Here is a 19,614-nt window from a genome sequence, read left to right on the forward strand (position 1 = left end):
CCAAATGAAAAAAGCACAGGCCCTTTTCCAGCTCATAGTGGGGCAGCATATGGATCCTCCCACTGGCCATGTGTACTCCAGAGGAAGATCTGAGATAGCTTTCGCTGCTCAGGGTTATTTTAATTTTTTTTATGATAAAAGTTCACCTACCCCAACCCATCAACCTTGCCTCTGAATCCTGGTCCCTCTAATATTGTTTGATTGTTTGGCAGTAGCAACACGCACACACTCACATGCACTCACACACACGCACACACTCACATGCGCTCACACACACGCACACACTCACATGCGCTCATACACACGCACACACTCACATGCGCTCGTACACACGCACACACTCACATGCGCTCATACACACGCACACACATGCACTCATACACACGCACACACTCACATGCACTCACACACACGCACTCACATGCGCTCGTACACACGCACACACTCACATGCGCTCGTACACACGCACACACTCACATGCGCTCGTACACACGCACACACATGCGCTCGTACACACGCACACACTCACATGCGCTCGTACACACGCACACACATGCGCTCGTACACACGCACACACATGCGCTCGTACACACGCACACACTCACATGCGCTCGTACACACGCACACACATGCGCTCGTACACACGCACACACACACATGCGCTCGTACACACTCACATGCGCTCATACACACGCACACACATGCGCTCGTACACACGCACACACTCACATGCACTCGTACACACGCACACACATGCGCTCGTACACACGCACACACTCACATGCGCTCGTACACACGCACACACATGCGCTCGTACACACGCACACACTCACATGCGCTCGTACACACTCACATGCGCTCATACACACGCACACACATGCGCTCGTACACACGCACACACATGCGCTCGTACACACGCACACACTCACATGCGCTCGTACACACGCACACACATGCGCTCGTACACACGCACACACTCACATGCGCTCGTACACACGCACACACATGCGCTCGTACACACGCACACACTCACATGCGCTCGTACACACTCACATGCGCTCATACACACGCACACACATGCGCTCGTACACACGCACACACTCACATGCACTCGTACACACGCACACACTCACATGCGCTCATACACACGCACACACATGCGCTCGTACACACGCACACACATGCGCTCGTACACACGCACACACTCACATGCACTCGTACACACGCACACACTCACATGCGCTCGTACACACGCACACACTCACATGCGCTCGTACACACGCACACACATGCGCTCGTACACACGCACACACATGCGCTCATACACACACACGCACTCACATGCGCTCGTACACACGCACACACTCACATGCGCTCGTACACACGCACACACATGCGCTCGTACACACACACGCACTCACATGCGCTCGTACACACGCACACACTCACATGCGCTCGTACACACGCACACACATGCGCTCATACACACGCACACACTCACATGCGCTCGTACACACGCACACACACACATGCGCTCGTACACACGCACACACATGCGCTCATACACACGCACACACATGCGCTCGTACACACGCACACACTCACATGCGCTCGTACACACGCACACACATGCGCTCGTACACACGCACACACACACATGCGCTCGTACACACGCACACACTCACATGCGCTCGTACACACGCACACACATGCGCTCGTACACACGCACACACATGCGCTCGTACACACGCACACACTCACATGCGCTCGTACACACGCACACACTCACATGCGCTCGTACACACTCACATGCGCTCATACACACGCACACACATGCGCTCGTACACACGCACACACTCACATGCGCTCGTACACACGCACACACATGCGCTCGTACACACGCACACACTCACATGCGCTCGTACACACGCACACACTCACATGCACTCGTACACACGCACACACATGCGCTCGTACACACGCACACACTCACATGCGCTCGTACACACGCACACATGCGCTCGTACACACGCACACACATGCGCTCGTACACACGCACACACTCACATGCGCTCGTACACACGCACACACATGCACTCGTACACACGCACACACATGCGCTCGTACACACTCACATGCGCTCGTACACACGCACACACATGCGCTCGTACACACGCACACACATGCGCTCGTACACACGCACACACATGCGCTCGTACACACGCACACACACACATGCGCTCGTACACACGCACACACACACATGCGCTCGTACACACGCACACACATGCGCTCGTACACACGCACACACATGCGCTCGTACACACGCACACACATGCGCTCGTACACACGCACACACACACATGCGCTCGTACACACGCACACACACACATGCGCTCGTACACACGCACACACATGCGCTCGTACACACGCACACACATGCGCTCGTACACACGCACACACATGCGCTCGTACACACGCACACACTCACATGCGCTCATATACATGCTCGTGTGTGCGCGTACACATGCACACACTCCAACGTGACCTCTGCCCTGACTCTCATCCCTCACAAGTTGTAAGCGTCACGTCCACTAGGAAGCTCCCTGCCAACCACACTCACGACCCAAACAGGAGAAGAACTCAGCCTCAGACGTTTTTGTGAGGGTGTGCTCAGGTTCCCCTAAACAGTCAAAGTGCGTGGGGAAAGTATCACTTGTGATTTCTGCCCAAAGTCATCAAGCTTAAGGCTGTGTCGACAGATGCCTATAATAACGTCCCTCCCTCCTTGCTCTGTCTTGGGCCTGACTTTGCAGTTCTTTTCAAGGAAGACAGGAAAAGTCTAAGGCGGTGATTTCTCAAAGTATGGTCCTTGGACCGGCAGCATCAGCATTGTCACCTGGAAGCTAATTAGAAATGCAAATTCTGAATCCACACCCCAGACCTTCCAATTCAGGAACTCTGGAGATGAGGCCTGGTTGTGTTTTCACAAACCTTCAGGTGATTGTCCCGCCCTCTAAAAGTGGGAGAACCACTACCTTAAAGGAATTCGGTATTTTTGATGTCCTGCTCTACAAAGCTCACCATTTCTATTAGCTTAGAGAAATAACTAATCTATGAGTCTCATTTCTAGACTTTGGGCAGTTTTTCTCCTGGAAAGCTGCCATTTTGCTAAGAGGAGTGCCAAGCAGCTGCTCCTAAGGTTAACCAGAGGGGACTCTGAACCTTCTTGGAGTTCGTGCGTCCTTGATCGGGCAGTCTGACCTCTTCATCTCCCCTTGCAGGCTCCTGGCCTAGAAGTGATCTTAAAACAGAAGGACTGGCAAAGGTCATTCTTTCTCATTTTTTCCCACAATCCTATTCTTTTAAGAGAGTCACTTCTTGGCCCATTCATTTAAAACAAAAGCTATAGGAGCTGGCTCGATGGCATAGTGGTTAAGTTCACGCTCTCTACTTCAGCAGCCCAGGGTTCACAGATTCAGATCCCAGGTGCGGACCTAGCACCGCTCATCAAGCCATTCTGTGGCCATGTCCCACATAGAAAATTGGGGATGATTGGCACAGATGTTAGCTCAGCAACAATCCTCCTCAAGCAAAAAGAGGAAGCTTGGCAACAGGTATTAGCTCAGGGCCAATAAAACAGTGCCAAGTTCTTAGAGAAACTCCTCCAGTAAGGAGGCTGGCCCTTGGCCTCATTGGGTGAGGTGGATTGTCGCTGGTCTCTGCTCTCTGTTCTCAAGCCCCATTGTCCCGCAGAGTCCCACCCCTCTGCAGATTCCTTCCGTGGCCTGAAGCTTCTCCTGTGTTCAGGAACTTCCACACTCGTGGCCATTGATGCTGTAAAAGGGCTGATGCTTACATTCCGATTAACAAACCCCACTCCCTGTCGATGTCCTGACCCCTCTCCTGCCTCCTCTCAACGCTCCCGGGAATGTTCATGTCAATTCTGAAAGAATATCAATGTGCGAAAAGACTTTTTTTTATTCAAAATCTCCTGGAAGGAGGAACTGTCAAAACCCATTTCTTTATTATATTCCCTCTTCCCTCCCAGCTCAAGATACTATTGCCACACTGGTTACCTTGTGTGTCTAGTTTTGTTTTCTTTGCCCCCATTTCTAGAGTGATAAAAGGTAGTTGGCTGTTTTCATTTGTATGTCCCTGGACTCCAACAACTAGCCTTTTGGATTTAGAATTCCAGCAAATTCCGGGGGAAAATGAAATAAATAGAAAAAAGAACCTCAGTTTGTCTTCTGAATTAAAAAATATCCCACCGTCAGACACCTTGTGACCCTTGCCACATGGTTCTCGTCAACTCATCACTTCCTCTTTTCTCAGCTCATGATGTAAAATTTAGACATCTCTTGTGGGTTCATAGAGGCTCCTACTGCCCTACCGAGGAGCACAAAGGAAACATCCATTCCGAAGGGAGTCGCTTACGTAGTCCAGGCAGAGAGCAGTGGTCTCTGGCCCTGTTCCCATCAAGCTCCAGGAGGAAAACATAGATGCCAGAATTAAGTCCATTTTTAGTTTCTGCTCATGCTTCATTCTTGGAGCACGTGGTAATACTCATTATTTGGGGGAAAAAAATTACCCTTTTTAAATCTAGATCTTGAAATGTAGAACCTGATTGCTTCCCTACTCTTGCATCCCCAAAAGGCCCCCAGAAACCCCATTGCTGGGCCCAGCACCAATCTTATCATGTGGGGAAGACGAAGTTCCAGGCAGCATTCAGGTGCTGGGAGTCCACACCTGCCTGGAGGAGTCCAGATCCTGACGGCTGCTCAGGCTCTGCCTTCACACTCTCTGGCTTGTATGGTCTTTCGATGGCTCTCAGCTAACTAAAAGCTCCAAACCTGTATTAAAAGTCTCTTTTTGAGCCACAGAGTATAGAGAATAAAGATTCTTTCTTCACATAGCTGAACCTGTGATTTCCAGAGAAACTGTTAAAAGGACATGTAACAAGCCTGGGCCGGAGAGGAAGGGTCCCCAAGTGACCTCACTCCCCCTCCCCCCTCTTCCCCAGGACACTGAACAGGCCCGCTCGCCCTGCCAGCCTCTGCATTTTGCTGCACTAGAACAGATAGATGACTGGAAATCTTTAGGTAAAAGCCATATATCTTCTAAAGAATTTTAAATTAAAAATATACACACCTAATTTCTAGTTAGACCTCGTCTCTTAATTTGTATGTCTCAAAGGGAAGTTGAAAGAACGTGAATGGTTTAGAAATGCAACGTAATGGACCAGAAAGTGGTCTTTTCGTTGTTGGTGGTGAGCTGGGGTAGGAGGCCCAGGGAGGCCCCCCACCTGCTCAGCCTCCCCTCTGAATCTTCCTGTTCTGTTTGCTCCCCGTAACTTGGTGTTGGTAGGTTTTTGGCTTGTCTGTTTGGTCTGAGCATTAGCCTGCCTCTGTTTTTGCTTAGGAACTTTAAAATCCCTGAGATTCCCCAGCATTCCTCTGTGTGTGTGTGTGTGTGTGTGTGTGTGTGTGTGTGTGTGTGTTGCATCTCAATTCTTCGTGCTTTTTGTTAGCCTTCATTCCTTCTCCCAATCTAGAGATTCATTCTGCACCAAGTTTTTAGAGCACAAGGCATCTCCCCAGCCTTGTCATCTGTATGCAGAGTGGGCCTGCTGGACCAGAGAGCTTCCACCCTGTCATAATGCCTGCTTCCTGCTTTGCAGCATCGCAGACCAGCTGACTGGATTCCTTGTTAGAGCCACAGTGCTTGTCAGTGCCCTGGGTTTCAAACTGGGCACCTCAGCCTTATAATGCAAAGCTACCTCATGTCAGGGGCATGGCATTAATACTGAGCAAATAGGTTTCCTGGGGTGAGGAGTCAGAACAGTCAAGTATAATCTTTGTCAACAAAACATTTGGTTGGTCTTCCCTTGCTTCAGGCTGTATAATCTGAAAACACAGAAAAGAAAATCAATGAGAGCCCCATTCCTTATAGCTGAACTGCCAAGAAATTCTCTCAACCCTGGGCATTGACTTTCTACACGTTTAATCTGGCAGATTGAGCTTGAGCATGAAAGATGATGCTCCTGATGTTTCTTAGGAAAAAGTGAACAAAATTCTGGTCGTGTCCGTAGCATGCATCAGATGAAAGGGTATTGCTGCAGTGCTGGGCCAGTCATCAGCCAGTATAGTGGCATCGCTGCCCAAACTCTGTGAGCAATGAGAGTCCCCTGGGCAAGATGAGGGCTGTGCAAGGCTAGCCCCCAGAGACCGGCCCAGAGCTCCTGGAGCAGGAAGGCGGGACCTCCAAGTGTGACCGAGAAACAAGCATGCCTCTTTCCTATCCGTGACACCTGGGAGCTTGTTCAGACGCCAGACGGAAGTCAAAATCAAAAAGAATCTCTTCCTCTAAGCAGGATTTTATGAAAGTGCAGCTGAGAAGGAAGTAACCTAACCCTGCGGCACCTGCAGGTTCCTGTGCAGGAGACAAGTTGTGGCGTCTCAGAGGGAAGGTGCCGGGGGCAGTTTGAGCCTAGGTGAGGATGGTAGTCTGATGTTTGTGAGCTAATTATTTGGAATTTTTCACTTTTATGTGGAAATGCAGTTATAAATGGTGGCTCAGCTCATGTCTTCCTCGGTGTTTCTAGCGTGCAGTAGTAGGCTGTGACACTCTGGGATGTAACCAGTGTTTCATGGGGAAGTGCAGCAGTCCAGGCTGGGACTTCTGGAATCGAGTCGTCTTCCTAGCAGGCCCCTCTTCATGGTCTGCTGGGCACTGGCTGTAGTGACCTTCCAGCTCTAAGCCTGTGGTGAAGGTCCCTTTGTCCAGCAAGGGCCCTGGGAGCCTGTATGGTGGGAATACAGATACCTGGGATAAGGCAGACCCCATGGCTGCCTCTCGGCCCCACCAGCTCCCTGGTTGTCCGCTTTCCTGTCTGTTCAGGAATCCTTGCAACTGGCCTACCAACTGACTTTCCTGCTGTGGCTGCCCTCATCCTTGCTTCCAATCAGAAAATTGTTCCTTCTTTGGCTCCTAGAGAAAACGGACTAATGTATAGCGAGTACAGCCCTTGGTATGCCGCAAGTGCTCAGTCCACACTCCCTGTATAATTTATTAGTCTCTTATATGGTCCTTCACACCAGCCCATGAACCTCATCAGCCAAGTCTCATTGTTTTGATTTAGCACGAGTGTGGAGCCAGTGAGTTAATGTAACCAGGCAGGAAGGAAGGAGTGAACGGAGATGCAGAGCCTCAGGCTGAGGCAGGTACAGCCGCGTTGTCCCTGGTGGACATTGGCCTGTACGTGGAGCTAGGCTTGGTCTTGGCCCCTGCGGGCTTTATAATCACACTCTCCCCTCTCCTTGTGAGAAAGGTGCCCGACCCTTCCCTACCTCTCAGTCTCAGGGCTGGAGGGCTGGGGGATCCTGGAATTTTGACAACCAGAAGGACTGAAGTAGGGTTTGTCCATATTTCAGATGAACGTCCAGGCTCGTTGTCTGCAGGGTTGGTTGGTTTTTTCCAGCTATCCTAACATTTCATTCAGTTGGCTGATAGGGTGGGAGGGGAGGATGCAGTGCTCTGGGGCCGAAGTGTCTTGGACAAAGCCTTTATGAGGAAGTAGGAAGAAGATGGAAATTAAAAAGAACAAGTGTAGAGAAGGGGGAATTGCCACAGGACTATTCAGTTTTCTTATCCTGCCACCTTTTCCACAACCTGCTAGGTCCTGGACCAGCCCTGGGCCACATGAGAGGCAGGGCCTAGAGAGAGGTGCACATGGGTCAGGCAAAGTGGTAGTGTGGAGAGCACCCCCAACTTAGGAAGGCGAGACCTGAATTCAGGCCCTGACTTCACTTTGTCCCCAGCCAAGTCTTCTCGTCTCTGGGTCTCTCCAGAAGACTGGGAGGAAGGGATGACCTTGCTGCCCTGCCAGGTCTGGCATGCTGAGTAGGGTCTGTGTGACTCCTCTTCTTTGAGCTGCTTCCCATAGCTATCGTTTGTTAGATTTGCCTAGAGCCTTTGTTGGCTTTTAAAGAGGGCAAACTCTTAGTTCAGAATGGGAAAGGAAGATCTGGGTTTGAGTCAGGCTGTGCCACATTTACCCTCTTTGAGCCTCAGATCCCATATTTGAGAATAGAGATGCTGATAGCTACCCTGGGCCAGTGTAGGGATCCAGTGAAATCAGAGGTGTGAGGGTGTTTTGAAACTATAAAGCTCTGCCCATGCTTATTTCATGCATCACCCTGAACATAAAGACACCTGCCTTACTACATGATGATATTCTGCTGCTTTTCAAAACTCAGTGACACATATCACCTGCCCCCAGATGTCCGGGTGAATGTGTGCTCAAGAACTGCTGATGGTGGTCACATTGCAAAAGGAAGTGCTGATTCAGGGGAAACAGCGTTGGCTGCAGTGGAGCAGGTGGGCTTGCAGAGTGCTGAAGGCAGGCAGAGTGGTCCCAGATGAGAGTGCAGGCCTGCCAGTAAAGAGCCTCCAACCAGCACCACATCCTGGCATCGCTCAGAAGCGACGGCTGGACCTCTGAGGACACAAAAACAGTTACATGGGATAAATATGGCTCCCATTACAAAGAGAAAGAACTCTCTCACTGGCACGAAAAAAATAAAATGGGGGCCATCCCTGTGGCGTCATGGTTAAGTTTGGTGCACTCTGCATCAGTGCCCCGGGTTCGTGGGTTCGGATCTCAGGCACAGACCTACACCACTCGTCAGCCATGCTGTGGTGGCATCCCACATGCAAAATAGAGGAAGACTGGCACAGATGTTAGCTTGGGGACCATCTTCCTCAGCAAAAACAATAAATACAATAAATTTTAAAACTTCTGCCATAAGCTTGACAACGTCTTTGCCCTTAGAACTAGTGAACCAAATCATGTATTTCTCACATCTCCAAAAAAGGCAAAGAAATTGCACAGAAAATCAGTCTCTGTGCTTCCCTTGCTTGCTTGATTCAGATTCAAGTCTCGTAGAACTCCTCTTGTTTGACTGGTTTTTCCCCTCACTTTCTTCTTTTTAAAACAGTATTCATTGGTGTTTTTTCTGATTATAAAAGTAATGTACATTATGGGAATTTTGGAGCGTGCAGAAGTGTCTAAAGAAGACAGTGTCAACTTGCCCAGCTGCTTTCAGAGGCACCTGCTGGCCGTGTCACACACTCCTTCTGCCTGTTGTGAGGAGGCCTTTTCCTTTTTAACACTTGCTTTACCTGATGCCCCTTTTCTGATTTCATTTCCTAATTTCTGTTCTGCTGTCGGTTATCCTGTCTTCTGTATTGGAAACAGAGTGTGAGGATGTGGGCTACATACAGGGAGCTAAAAGCTATTCTGTGACACCCAGAAATCAGAAACACGTTTTTAAATATACATGCAGGTACATCCTGACTTATTTTGGGTGTGTATTTGTTGTGTATCGTGTCACTGTCCCTTGCTAATGAATATGGACACTGTTCCACTCTGCACCATGGCCTGTTTGCCTGTGACGTCAGTCCAGGAAGTGGCAGAGACTGTTCACTGACACTGTATTTCGTGGGATTTATTCTGGTATTCTGAGCACAACATGGACTCTATACTTTGAAAGAAAGAGGGTTGACTGTAGGTCAGCTATAATGCACAGCGTGTTTTTTAAGACGGGGACCCTTCTCCCCTGCCCCTGCACGTCAGCTGGTCACACTCACGTCTGTTTGGAACACTGGGTGTGATCAGCATTTCACACACACGCACACACATTCTCAGGCTTTAGTTGTGCAGTTTTGCCCAATGTCAGACTCACTGTGCACAGGCCACGATGGAGAACGTCACGAAGCCCGAAAAGAAAGAGAAAGCGTGGCGGCTGCGTGTGCTCAGCAGCAGAGCCGAAGGGACTCTACCAGCAGCTTGTCTACTCAGCCCTTCTGGTCACTAAAACAAGGCTGTTTCTTACACTCGGTTCTAATGTGTGAAAGCCCCGCTCACCCACCCCGCAGTCCCCGAGGCGGTTTCTCCCCAGGCCCCATGTCTCCTGTGTGTGCCTGTGGTTCTGTGATGGTCCCTTGTTGGGCTCCTCTCCCTCTTCCTCGAGTCACCGTCAGGTCTGCCGAGTCTTAGGGATGTCTCTCTCATGCTGTCTTCTCTCAGTTGCCCGCCCACAACTCTTACAGCATTGCTGCTGTGAGTTTTTGGCTCGTCCTGTCAGCTCACTCCTTTTGGTCTTACAGTCCAGAGTGTGACAGCCTTGCCCCAGCTGTGGCATTGGGTCCCTCCACTGAGATGGAAGGGGCAGAAGAAAAGGAGGTGGTTGGCTCTCCCTGGTAGATGCGGGCAGTGGTACAGACTGGGGGAGTCACCTCTGTTTGGATACATTTCCCCCAACACATCCTGCCTCAGAATTCAAAGCATTGCCGATGTCAGAGCCCTGGAGCCCATCCCAAGATTGGGTGCTGCCTCCGTAGACTCAGAGCTGCTTTCTGTGGGCATGGCAGCCCAGTGGTCAGAGGCCCTCCTCCCCCTTAGACTACCCGAGGTTAGTTTTCCCTGGAGCACATGTGTCTATAGTGACATCATCTTAGAATATTTTACGTGGGTTTGGTTGGTGACCCTGGGTTGTCACCTGCACACCTGGAAGCAGTATCGACCTTGTATTTAACATGGTCTGTTGCACACAGGTAGACAGACCTGTCCAGGGGCTTTGGGCATTTTTGAGGAGGGAGCCCAACACCCAAAACCCTAAAGGCCACTGTATGGTAGTGCCCATATGTCATCACCTTCCCAGTAAGGCCTAGAGGAAGAGGGAGCAGTCCCCACCCCGTGAGCCACCCCACCAAGGGGAACGCGTGTTCCTCCTCAGGCCACACACCCAGCACCGGGTCTGCTCCCGTGCAGCTTCCATGCTGAAAAAAGGACTTAATTCATTTGTAGACTTTGTTTCCCTTGTTTCTGCTTTTCCATTTCTTGTATTTTTTCTTTTCCTCCCGTTGTTCCTTTCTCACTTTTTATGCTTTTTGTCCTTTGCTTGTTTTTTATTTCACCTTTGTTCTGGCCCTCTCCACTTCCAAACTCCCCCTCCTCCCCTCCTCCTCCTTTTTGTCTGTCTCCGTCTCCCCGTCCTCCTCCTCCTTGTTTGGTCCTTTTTGAAGTTGAGCCCAGTGGCGGGACTCCACGGCGTAGACCTCTCTCCTTCTGCCCTTGCTGTGTCCAGGAAGGTAACGTACCGCCCTCCTCCCCGCCTCTCCCGGTCGTAGCGCCGCCAGTCAGGCAGGGCCCAGACCCAGCGACGTCTCTGTCTTTCTCGGACACTTGATAGCCCTGTTACAAAACTCCATGAGTATGTGGCAGTTTCTTACAAGGTACAGTATCCCTTTGACGGTCTCAGGGGAGGACTGGGGTTCGGAGTGAAGCCAGAGAGCTTCCAGGCTGCAGCAGAGCGAGCATCCCACGATATCGTGCCACCGTTCGTGGTTGGGCCTTTCTGCCTCCCATCCAGCAGATAGAGGGGCAGGGACACAGGTGGGGCACCTCCCGCCTGTGTGGCAGCAATTTGTGTTGGCAGAGTCGAGGAATACTGTCCTTACAAAGACTGATCTACACAAATGCCCTGAGTCCTTTTCCAAAACAACCACTAAAAGCAAACTTCTCTGCCCTGTGTCTTGCCGAGTGTGTGGTTTTTTTAAGTTGGTCTGATTTGAAGTCTGTTGTGGTGATCAGAGTGTCGTTGAGAAGGCATGTGGGAGGGGAGGGGGAGTGTGGTCATGACTAACCCTTGCTAACCTCTTACTCTGCCTCTCCATGGTGCTCACATGTGACTGTCACACCCTGCCATATACTTTGCTCATCTGCTGTGAGCAATCTCTCCCATAGCTCGTGAGCAGTATTTGGATGTCTCCCCGTGGGTTTTTTTGTTCTTGCACATGGGGAAGTGGGAAGGAGGGAGAGACTTCCAGTGCATTCACAGCTTGCTGCACTGGACGGCTTGCATGCCTCAGGGCTCCATCCTCCATGGCCATGTGGGCACACTGTGCAGAGATGCTCAGAGAGGAATGCATGGAACTGAGCTGCAGGCTGCTTTAAAAGCCAAAGAACCAAGTCTATCGGGTTGGGTGAGGAGAGCTTTGGTCCCCAGACACTCTGGCGTGCACTCCACAGTAGTAGGCTCAAGCGGCCAGGAGGGAGCTTCCACCCTTCGGAGGAGGATTCAGGGATGGGAGCACAGCCCCGGGAGCACGGCTGCACGTGCACTGGGACACAGTGCACACACTAACCCCTGCTTGCGTGAACACGACTCATTTCTGCTTCTCCAGAGTGTGGCCCTGTTAAAAGACTAACCGGCTGGGGCCTCCTGTGTGTCATGCAAACAATGCAGAGAGAGTTGTCTGAACAAAGTGCAGGGAAGTCAGGTAGAAGGATGCAAGAGAGCAATGAGTGAGAAGCTTGGTACATGAGGGTCGTCCCCCCGAGGGTGTTTCCATACATTCCTGGGTTTGGTCTTTACCGGGATGGTGCATCCAACCAAGTGACTCGTAAGAGGGAAGGCACTCTGAGAGATTGTGCAGTCAAGCGCCTCCTAACCTGGGGCCCAGGGACGGACTTCAGGAAGCTCTTGAGCAGCCTGGAGGTCTATCTGAAATTGTGGGATGTGTCCGTATGCGTTTTCTAGGAGAGTCTCTGGCTTTCCTGAGAGTGTCACAATGGTTTGTAATCCAAAAATACTGAAGCACCACAGACAGAATCTGTTTCTGCCCTTAGGCAGGGCCACACCCTTGCTGTGAGCTTCTTTGTGCTCCAAGGAAAAGACGTTTGTTCCCCCCTTGGGTGGTTTGATTCCTTGGAAAGTTCTTCGTTCCGTCCTCCTGCAGTTAAGCCCAGTGGAGTCAGGTACCCCTGGGAAATTTAGATACCCGTCTCATGTTGGTGCAGGGCAGCCCGAGCTAGCAGGAGGCACCAGCCCCAGAAACTGCTGCTAGGATTGGATGAGAGCTGTGAGTGGAGCCTTCTTTAGTCTCTAGGGTCTGCTGGGCTTTCTTTGCCCTTAGTGAGAAACCTGGTACTCATCCTGGGATGTACTTTGTATACCATACAGGATTCGTTAGGAGAGTGTTTGTCAGAAAGCCTGATAGAGCACGAGTTGAGAAAAGGTATCTTATCTCCCTGGTCCAGATAAAGAAGTGATGAGACATCAGTACCAGTGGCCCAGAGGGGGCCGTAGCCCAGGAAGGAGCTGGATTAACGAGTGTATCTTAAAAGGAGGGCAAAGCACTCAAAACATACCAAAAGAAAACCGTTGGGCAGGAGGGGTCCAAACAAGCTGCGACCAGACTACTGAGAGGGTGAGGGCCAGGCCTGGTAAGATGAATGGGGAGCACAGAGTCGGCCAGGCCCCAGGGTAGTGTGGTACCCCTCCCCCCATGGCTGTAGGCAAACTTTGGACCTGGCTTGGGAGTGTTCCGGCAGCATCTTGCTCGGCTCTCTTTGCACATTTGCCCCAGTGTGATGATTCCTGCCGGCGGGGTAGACACAGACAGTCCCTACGCCTGACCCACCCTCTCTCTTGGCAGGAATGGGCAAGAAGGATGACCCCAAGCTGATGCAGGAGTGGTTCAAGCTGGTGCAAGAGAAGAATGCCGTGGTGCGCTACGAGTCGGAGCTGATGATTTTGTGAGTGGCCTTAGGTTGGGGACTCAGCTAAGTGGGGACAGTGGCTCAGTGCCTGTCACAGCAGGAGCACAGCTCCTGCCTAATTTAGAAGATGAGAAGATGTGGTCCCCAAGTCACTGTCACTTGTCTTCCTCCCCTCCCTTGCAATCCCAGCGCCCGGGAGCTGGAACTGGAAGACCGGCAGAGCCGCCTGCAGCAGGAGCTCCGGGAGCGGATGGCAGTGGAAGGTGAGAGGGGAGCGGAGGTGAGGTGCATGCGGGGAGCTGGGGTGGGTCTGCTGCTCCTGGCCCCCTGGACCTAATGTCTTCGGGTACTGCCCAGATCACCTGAAGACTGAGGAGGAGTTGTCAGAGGAGAAGAAGATCCTGAATGAGATGCTGGACGTAGTGGAGCAGAGAGATGCCCTCGTGGCCCTGCTAGAGGAGCAGCGGCTCCGGGAAAAAGAGGAGGACAAGGACCTGGAGGCCGTCATGCTGTCAAAGGGCTTCAGCCTGAACTGGTCCTGAGCTCCTGCCGGTGCCCTGGCTGGCTGGTCTGCAGCATCTGCCCAACCTGGGCTGGGTTCTCCCAAACCGCCCAGATCCGAGATCTGAGAAGGCCTGGCACCTCCAGGAGTTTGCACTCAAATGTCCACACGCCTCTTGAAAGTGAGCCAAGTGTCTGTGCGGCTGGGAGCCCCAGGTGGAGATGATTACCTGAGATGGCTCAGCCTCCTCGGAAGAGGCCCACCCTGACTTCCCGCTCCAGGGAGAGAGCCTAGAGTGTTTGCCAGATGATGTGGGAAAAGGAGAATCTGCACGCTCCCTGAGGACGTGGTGGCTGGTGCCTTCTTGCACAGGCGCTTTCGGTGAGAGAAGGAAGCAGCCCCTCTCTGCCAGGCCCGCAGCCAAGAGCACCCCTCGCTGGAGCGCAGGGGCCACTGGCTTCTCATGCTCCCTGAAGACCACCAAAGAAACAGAGGCGGCTCTCCAGGAAAGCGAGATGTGAACCACGACCAGGAGGGGCAGGGCCAAGCCAGGGCGGCGCCCACCCCAGCATCACAGGGGAGCCAAGGGTGGGCTGGCTCCCAGATTCATTATGCAAGTAAGGAGGACCCTGGAGGGGTCTGCTCCCAGCCCCTGAACCACACACTGGACCCTACGTGGCCAAATGCCCAGGCCTCTCTGGCTGTGGCCTGAGGCCTGTGGATTGTTGCATTTTGCTTTAATTCACAACTGTTTGACACTGGAAAATGCTGACTTCAGGGGACAGGGGTGAGGCCTGCCTTTCAAGCCCCCAGTTGACAGTGTTGTCACTGTTCCACACTTCTTGTCGGGCAGGAGACAATCTTGTCCTTGGCGTCTTTCCTGTGTTTGCACATTGAAACTCTCCACCACTTCAGACCCTTTTTGTCAGTTAACTTATTTTTTTAATACTTGAAAAGAAGCAACTTCATTTTTATATCTTTACTAGAGACACTGATCGCCCGGCAGCTGCTGCGGGAGTGACAAGGGTGTCCCGCTTGTGCTGCACAGTCTCACCGCACGCCGACCACAGGCTCGCCACGTTGCCTGTCCTGGGCCTCCTTCAGTGTCTCGGGCGGGCGGCTGGGGTGCCCTGCGGCCTTGTGCAGCCCTTGCCCACAGCCCTGTGTTTCCTCCTGCACTTGGTGTCTGGCCCTCTTCCTTCACCCGGCTCCCTGCGTGCGCTCTGGCGCCAACCTTCATGTCTGCCCCAGCCACTCATCAGGGATACATTTCAGCACTGCTTGCGGCCAAGCCAGAAGACACAGATGCCGCTTGTCTCTCCCTGTTGGGACCTTGGCTCTGTAGAACCCATGTTTTTCTCAGTTTTGGTGCCAGAGTTTAACCTCCCACCACACATTTGCTAAAGAAAGTCTTTGGGTAAGCCTCTCCCAGGCTGGCTGAGACAGTATGATGGGACCTTGTAAACCATCCGGCTGGTGAGAGTTCCCTCAGCCCAGCCTCAGCTCCAACCAGAGAGAAATGCACCTGCTGCAGCACATATTGGATTTAGGTTGGTCTCACAGACAGGTAAAACTCCAGCCCAACCTCCCCTTTACCTGGATCTCCATGGGAAGCTGGGGGATGATGAGCACCAGGCAACTGGCTTCTTGAGCCAAACTCTGCTCGGTTCTCCTGGTTCAGCCAGGGACTGGCTGTGTACAGCTCGTAGAACGACTGTCTGAGAACATCAGGCCAGACCGTGCTTGTCCATCCACAGAATTAGCACACAACCCAGAAAGGATTGCCAACAGTGCCAGGCGAATCTGGAAGGATCGTCCAGCCAACTGCTGGAGGAGAGGGGCCAGTGTAGAGAGAGCAGAGCCCTCGCAGCCCTGATCGGGCGTCCATGCTGACCGTGGAGCTTCTGTGGGAAACCAGACCGTGCCTCAACTTGCGCATCCATTCTCACCACAAAGGGGCAAAGAACCTGTCTTATTCCTCACTTTGTCCAAAAGCTGCCATCTCTCTCCTGTGGAAATCCAGGAGATGTGCTGCTAGCAACTGTCACAGCTCCAACATTCTTCACTTCATGTTTTCTGATGAGGCAGAGTCTCCATTTTTATTCTCTTTTCTTATGAAGGGGGAGAGGAAGGTGTTCTGGATTCTATCTTTAAACCCCAACCTTCCAATAAAATTGGACTTGGGACAGGACCTTCCTCGCCCCTGTGGCCTTTTCCCTAACCCTCTCCACCTCTCGCTGTGCCCAGAGCTGGCCCAGCCCCGGGAGAGTCCCTCACAGCCCCTGCTCCCCCCAGAGCAGGGGGCGGCACACGGTGGTGCTGCAGAGGGATGCAGTGCGTGCCCCAAGCGGCCTGAGGGGGCAGGGGCAGCAGATGTTCCTGTCTGCCCCTGCTGCCTGCCACCAGCACTCGTCAGCCTCGCACGCCCCTGCGTCCTGCCGAAGCACGCGCTGCTGCTGCAGCTCCCAGACAGCTGAGGAGCTTGAAGTCCACCGCCCGCAATTTCTCCCCAGCTCCCCCGTCCCAGCAGTGTTACGGCTTTGGGTTCTAGTAGAGCACTTTTTTTTAAAGCTCCCATTTTATAACCACTAGTTTGCATTTTATTTTAATACCCTGGTGACATGCTGCATGAAATGTTTTCCTGCTCTGGAAATGTATGCAGCTCCAGCCAGGTTTTCTTCCCGAGAGTGAAGCCCCCTTGAAGGCAGGGGAGCAGGAAACGTGCCTGTCTCTCAGAGTGCCAGAGTCTGAGTGAGCCAGACAGTGGGCCGCCAGGTTCAGTGTCACCAGAGGGACGCAGAGGCACCCCAGCCTGGGTTCGAGGGCCGCCAGCAGTTCCCTGTGGGTTCTAACCCTGCTCAGATGACGTCTTCAGTCCTCTGCCCCCTGGAGCCATCCTCCAGCTGCTTTCAATCCGCAATGATAGACTGTTATTTATCCTTTCAAAAAGAGAAGTTTTTCCATGGGGCAAGAAGTGAAGAGAGTTTAAAGAAAAAAATGTTGAAGGTGGTAACAACTGAGCTACAAAGGGAAACGGGCCATTTTATGCGCAATAAAAGTTTTTAAAAGAAATAGTGTATTTCTTAAGTCATTTTACTGGACGTGGAAGCGAGCCAGGCTGCATCTCCACGTTCCACTGCCCACCTCTTTCAGGTGGGGGCGTCCACGCAGACCATTATGTATCTAGCGTATGTGTGGGTGAATACAAGGTTGTTTAAAGAACACAGCTTTGTTTAGGTTTGTGCTTTTTTAACTCCTTCATATTATCCTGGCCCAGCCATCAGCTACTGTCACTGGAGAAAATGTCTGGAGCAACCCATTGTGGTAAGAACCTGTTTGTCAAAACTGGGCCTCAGTACCGTCTTGAAGAGAAGCAGCGTATTCTTTGAAATATTCTCCAAGTCAGGGCGATCCTGTGGTCCTGGCACCCTTCCTCGCCTGGGCTGCTTCCAGGCCTGCCCAAGTCTGTCCTCCAACACAGGTGGCCTGGGAGTCTGCAGCCTCCAGGCCTAAATCGTTGAGATATGTCAGGGTCCCTGAAGTCCATGCAATGCATAAGGTCTTGGAGAGAACTGATGTCACCCTTCTTTAGACTGGAATCATGCCCAAGAGATTGGAAGGAATAATCCTGGGCAACTCTTCTCTCTGTGCTACAGGAAGCCTGCTGGGCTGCTTTTCCAAATGGAGGCACATTCCCGCTCTTTCCCCTCCCTTGGTGTGTTGACCCATTAGGAGTATAGCCAACTTTGTCATCACCCACAGAGCTAATCCCTCACGCACAATGCTTCCCTCTGGAGCAATGGAGCTGGCAGGGGGAGAGAAAGTGGCAATAAATGGGTGGAGGTGAGCCTTGCCCAGCCTGGAGGTCACTGCCATGGCAGCTGGCTCCCAGAGCCTTTCGGCCATATTGCCAGCTATTCCAGAAGGAGGAAAGGGGGCTGAGTTGACACAAATGTGGACATCTCAGGTGGAAGAAATTGAACCAGCTCAAGTGAATATGCTGTGGCCCAGATTCCTAAAGGGCGGGGTGGATGGTGGCGTGCCTGTTGGGAAAGACGGAGTTTGATGGTCACCTGTACTGTTCCTCAGAGGGACTCACTTTGATTAGAGCTGGAAACAGGAGGATTTGGCTGCAGTTCACAGCAACCCCAGGTGGCAGGAATGATGATTGTTGTTTTAGGCAGGGCACCAGAAAGGAGGGCTGCCCCACCCCAAGTGAGCACCACCCCAGATTCATGGACCCCCTTTCCTTCCAAGAAGCCCCCGTGTCTAATGGCTCCAGAACCCCTCATGAACCCTGAATCCTCATGGTCCCTTCTTAGGAATCAGAGTGAAAAATGGTAAGGGAGAGAATGTGCCATTTTCTTTCGCTTTATGAGCTGGCCACACTGGCCCACTTAGGCGATGCCCTCCTCCTTCACGATACCTGCTTGGAGGATTCCGCCCCATTGGTGCTCAGGAGGACAAGAAACCACCCTCTTAGGTGGGTATGTCCCTCCGAACACCACCCCAGGAGCTAGGACGATGCCTCAGCACGCTCGACCAGGTAGCCTGTTAGACCAGGGGCCCGGGGCCACACAGGCCCTCCACTGACACTCCCAGACAGCTGTTGCTGCTGAACTTTACTAGGTAGGGGTTTGTGACAGCCCCACTCCTTGTGTCCCCTGCCCTGAGCTCTTCTTGCAGCTGGGCCTTAAACGGGGAAGGTGGAGTCTGGCTTCTGGAGGTCGGTCACATGTGCCAGCCACCTCTGCCTGAGAAGCCACCTGTTACAAGACAGATGTGGAGGGAGAGACAGTGTCCCGTGATGCATGCACGCATGCACACGCATACCCACTCCTTCCTTTTCATACCCAGCATGACCGTTCTGAACCAGAGTGGACATCTAGTTCTAAAGTACGCTGGATTTCGGCCTTTGAGTCCCGGGTGGGACCAGCTGTGGTGGTGGCCTGGGCCACAGGGCTGGGCAGGATCCAAGTTGAGAGTCTTTCTGCAGTGGCCTGGAGCCTGGAAGACTACGTTTGTATTGAACGGTCTCTGAAGTCGGCAGATGGAGCGTCCTCCAGACCCAGGGGAAGGCCCTTTGGAGTGCCAAGTGTGGCGTGGTGCTGAGGGGCTGGCGTCTGAGCCCACAAGTGAGAGAGGGGTGGGGCATGCAGTTTGGGCCGCAGCAGGGTCAGTGTTCAGACGTGAACCGTCCCCGCCTCTTCCCTGCCTTCAGGGGTAGCCTTAGGCGCATCACCCGACTGGTCAGGGCCTCCCTCCCTCGGTCTAACCTGGGGCTGGTAAGCAACCTACGGGAGCCGGAGGAGGGCGGTGAACGAGGGCCTGTGTAGGTGCACAGACAGTACTCGTGACGGTAACAGGTTTGCCTTGAAGAAGAGGTGAGAAACCGAGGAAGACTGAGGGCAAAGTGCTCCCAACTCCTCTAGGTGCTGGCACCCTGTGCCCAAGGTCATGTCAGGTCTATCTGGTGAGCCCACAGAGCTGTGTGTGTATTTTTAATTATTTTAAATGCTGGGCTGAATCCTCTTGCCTCTCAGGA

At 52.5% G+C, this 19,614-nt stretch overlaps 1 protein-coding gene across 37 annotated transcripts in view; it reads left to right on the forward strand.

The window, feature by feature from the left end:
- The window catches only part of MICAL3 (microtubule associated monooxygenase, calponin and LIM domain containing 3), a 188,502-nt gene extending 171,361 nt beyond the window's left edge, over positions 1 to 17,141 (forward strand). For 27 of the 37 annotated variants that reach the window (XR_011497209.1, XM_070495267.1, XM_070495268.1 and 24 more), the window contains 4 exons: positions 11,089 to 11,154; positions 13,504 to 13,603; positions 13,757 to 13,830; positions 13,925 to 17,141. Coding sequence is in view for 34 of the 37 variants with exons in the window: in XM_070495267.1 (XP_070351368.1) it covers positions 11,089 to 11,154; positions 13,504 to 13,603; positions 13,757 to 13,830; positions 13,925 to 14,109 (425 nt within the window). In the remaining 3 variants the exon portion in view is untranslated. Of the gene's footprint in view, positions 1 to 5,023; positions 11,046 to 11,088; positions 11,155 to 13,503; positions 13,604 to 13,756; positions 13,831 to 13,924 lie in introns of those variants that run through there. The other 10 variants (XR_011497210.1, XR_011497208.1, XM_070495276.1 and 7 more) reach the window with 2 other exon arrangements.
- Positions 17,142 to 19,614: the final 2,473 nt, after the last annotated feature.

Source organism: Equus asinus, chromosome 22, assembly GCF_041296235.1.
Source record: "Equus asinus isolate D_3611 breed Donkey chromosome 22, EquAss-T2T_v2, whole genome shotgun sequence".
NCBI classification, from domain to species: Eukaryota; Metazoa; Chordata; class Mammalia; order Perissodactyla; family Equidae; genus Equus; species Equus asinus.